Source organism: Corvus brachyrhynchos, unplaced genomic scaffold, assembly GCF_000691975.1.
Source record: "Corvus brachyrhynchos isolate BGI_N302 unplaced genomic scaffold, ASM69197v1 scaffold114, whole genome shotgun sequence".
In the NCBI taxonomy this organism is placed as follows: Eukaryota; Metazoa; Chordata; class Aves; order Passeriformes; family Corvidae; genus Corvus; species Corvus brachyrhynchos.
In genome coordinates this window covers 1,278,327-1,279,157 of record NW_008238337.1, presented here as the reverse complement: position 1 = coordinate 1,279,157, position 831 = coordinate 1,278,327, and the positions used below count along the sequence as shown (strand labels likewise).

The 831-nt window shown below is 52.1% G+C and overlaps 1 protein-coding gene across 1 annotated transcript in view; it reads left to right on the top strand.

Moving 5' to 3' along the window:
- Nucleotides 1-575: 575 nt before the first annotated feature.
- TMEM132C (transmembrane protein 132C) overlaps nucleotides 576-831 on the top strand; it is a 136,390-nt gene continuing 136,134 nt past the window's right edge. Inside the window, exon 1 of the mRNA XM_017734755.1 lies at nucleotides 576-794. Within this exon, the coding sequence (XP_017590244.1) occupies nucleotides 641-794 (154 nt within the window). The 5' untranslated portion in view covers nucleotides 576-640. The remainder of the gene's footprint in view (nucleotides 795-831) is intronic.

The window sequence follows — 831 nt, the reverse complement described above, 5'->3', positions numbered from 1 at the left end:
AGTCCTTAGAAAAGCAGTTTCTTTGCCCATAGAGCAGAAACTGCCTTTGATCCGCTGGCCAGCGCTCCTGCAGGGCTGGTGATGAGCAGCCCTTGGGGGCTGTGGGTCATTGGGCTCTCCTGACATATGCTCCATTTTATTTTCTTCAGAAAATGTAATACAAAAAAGAATTACCTACCTGTAAACATGTAGCTACCCTGTAAATATTTTTGCATGGAACAATGCTTGTCCCTAACTTAGCAGGTGGCTCCACTGAAGTTGTGCTGTGTCCCTTTGAATCCATAAGCAGACTTGATCTAACTCACCTTTTCTTTTATTAGTGACAGAGTGTCGAGGGGTCTTGGACAATAATCAGCGATTTTCTTCATTACCAACGTACCTACCTGTGAGCTATCGGCTCTTCAACGCCGAGACATCTTTCTTCCTCAGAGAAGCCAACCAGGACTTCATGAGAAATTCCAGTTTGCAATCCAGGGTGGAATCGTTCTTCCCATACAAAGCCAAGAGACCGCCTGTGTTAAACGCCAGCTACGGCCCCTTCTCCGTCGAACAGGTCGTGCCCCAGGACCTCATGTTAACGTCCCACTTTTTTGGATCCGCCAACAAGTTCACTTACAACTGGAAGCTTCAGGCCTACATCATGAGCACCAAGATCTACCTGAGCAAGCCCAGGGTGCAGGTGCTGTTCTACATCGTGGGCAGGGACTGGGACGAGTACAGCCCCTCGGAGCGGCTGCCCTGCCTGCGCGTGTTCGCCTTCCGCGAGACGCGCGAGGTGCGGGGCAGCTGCCGCCTCGGGGGGGCCCTGGGGCTCTGCGTGGGACAGCTGGA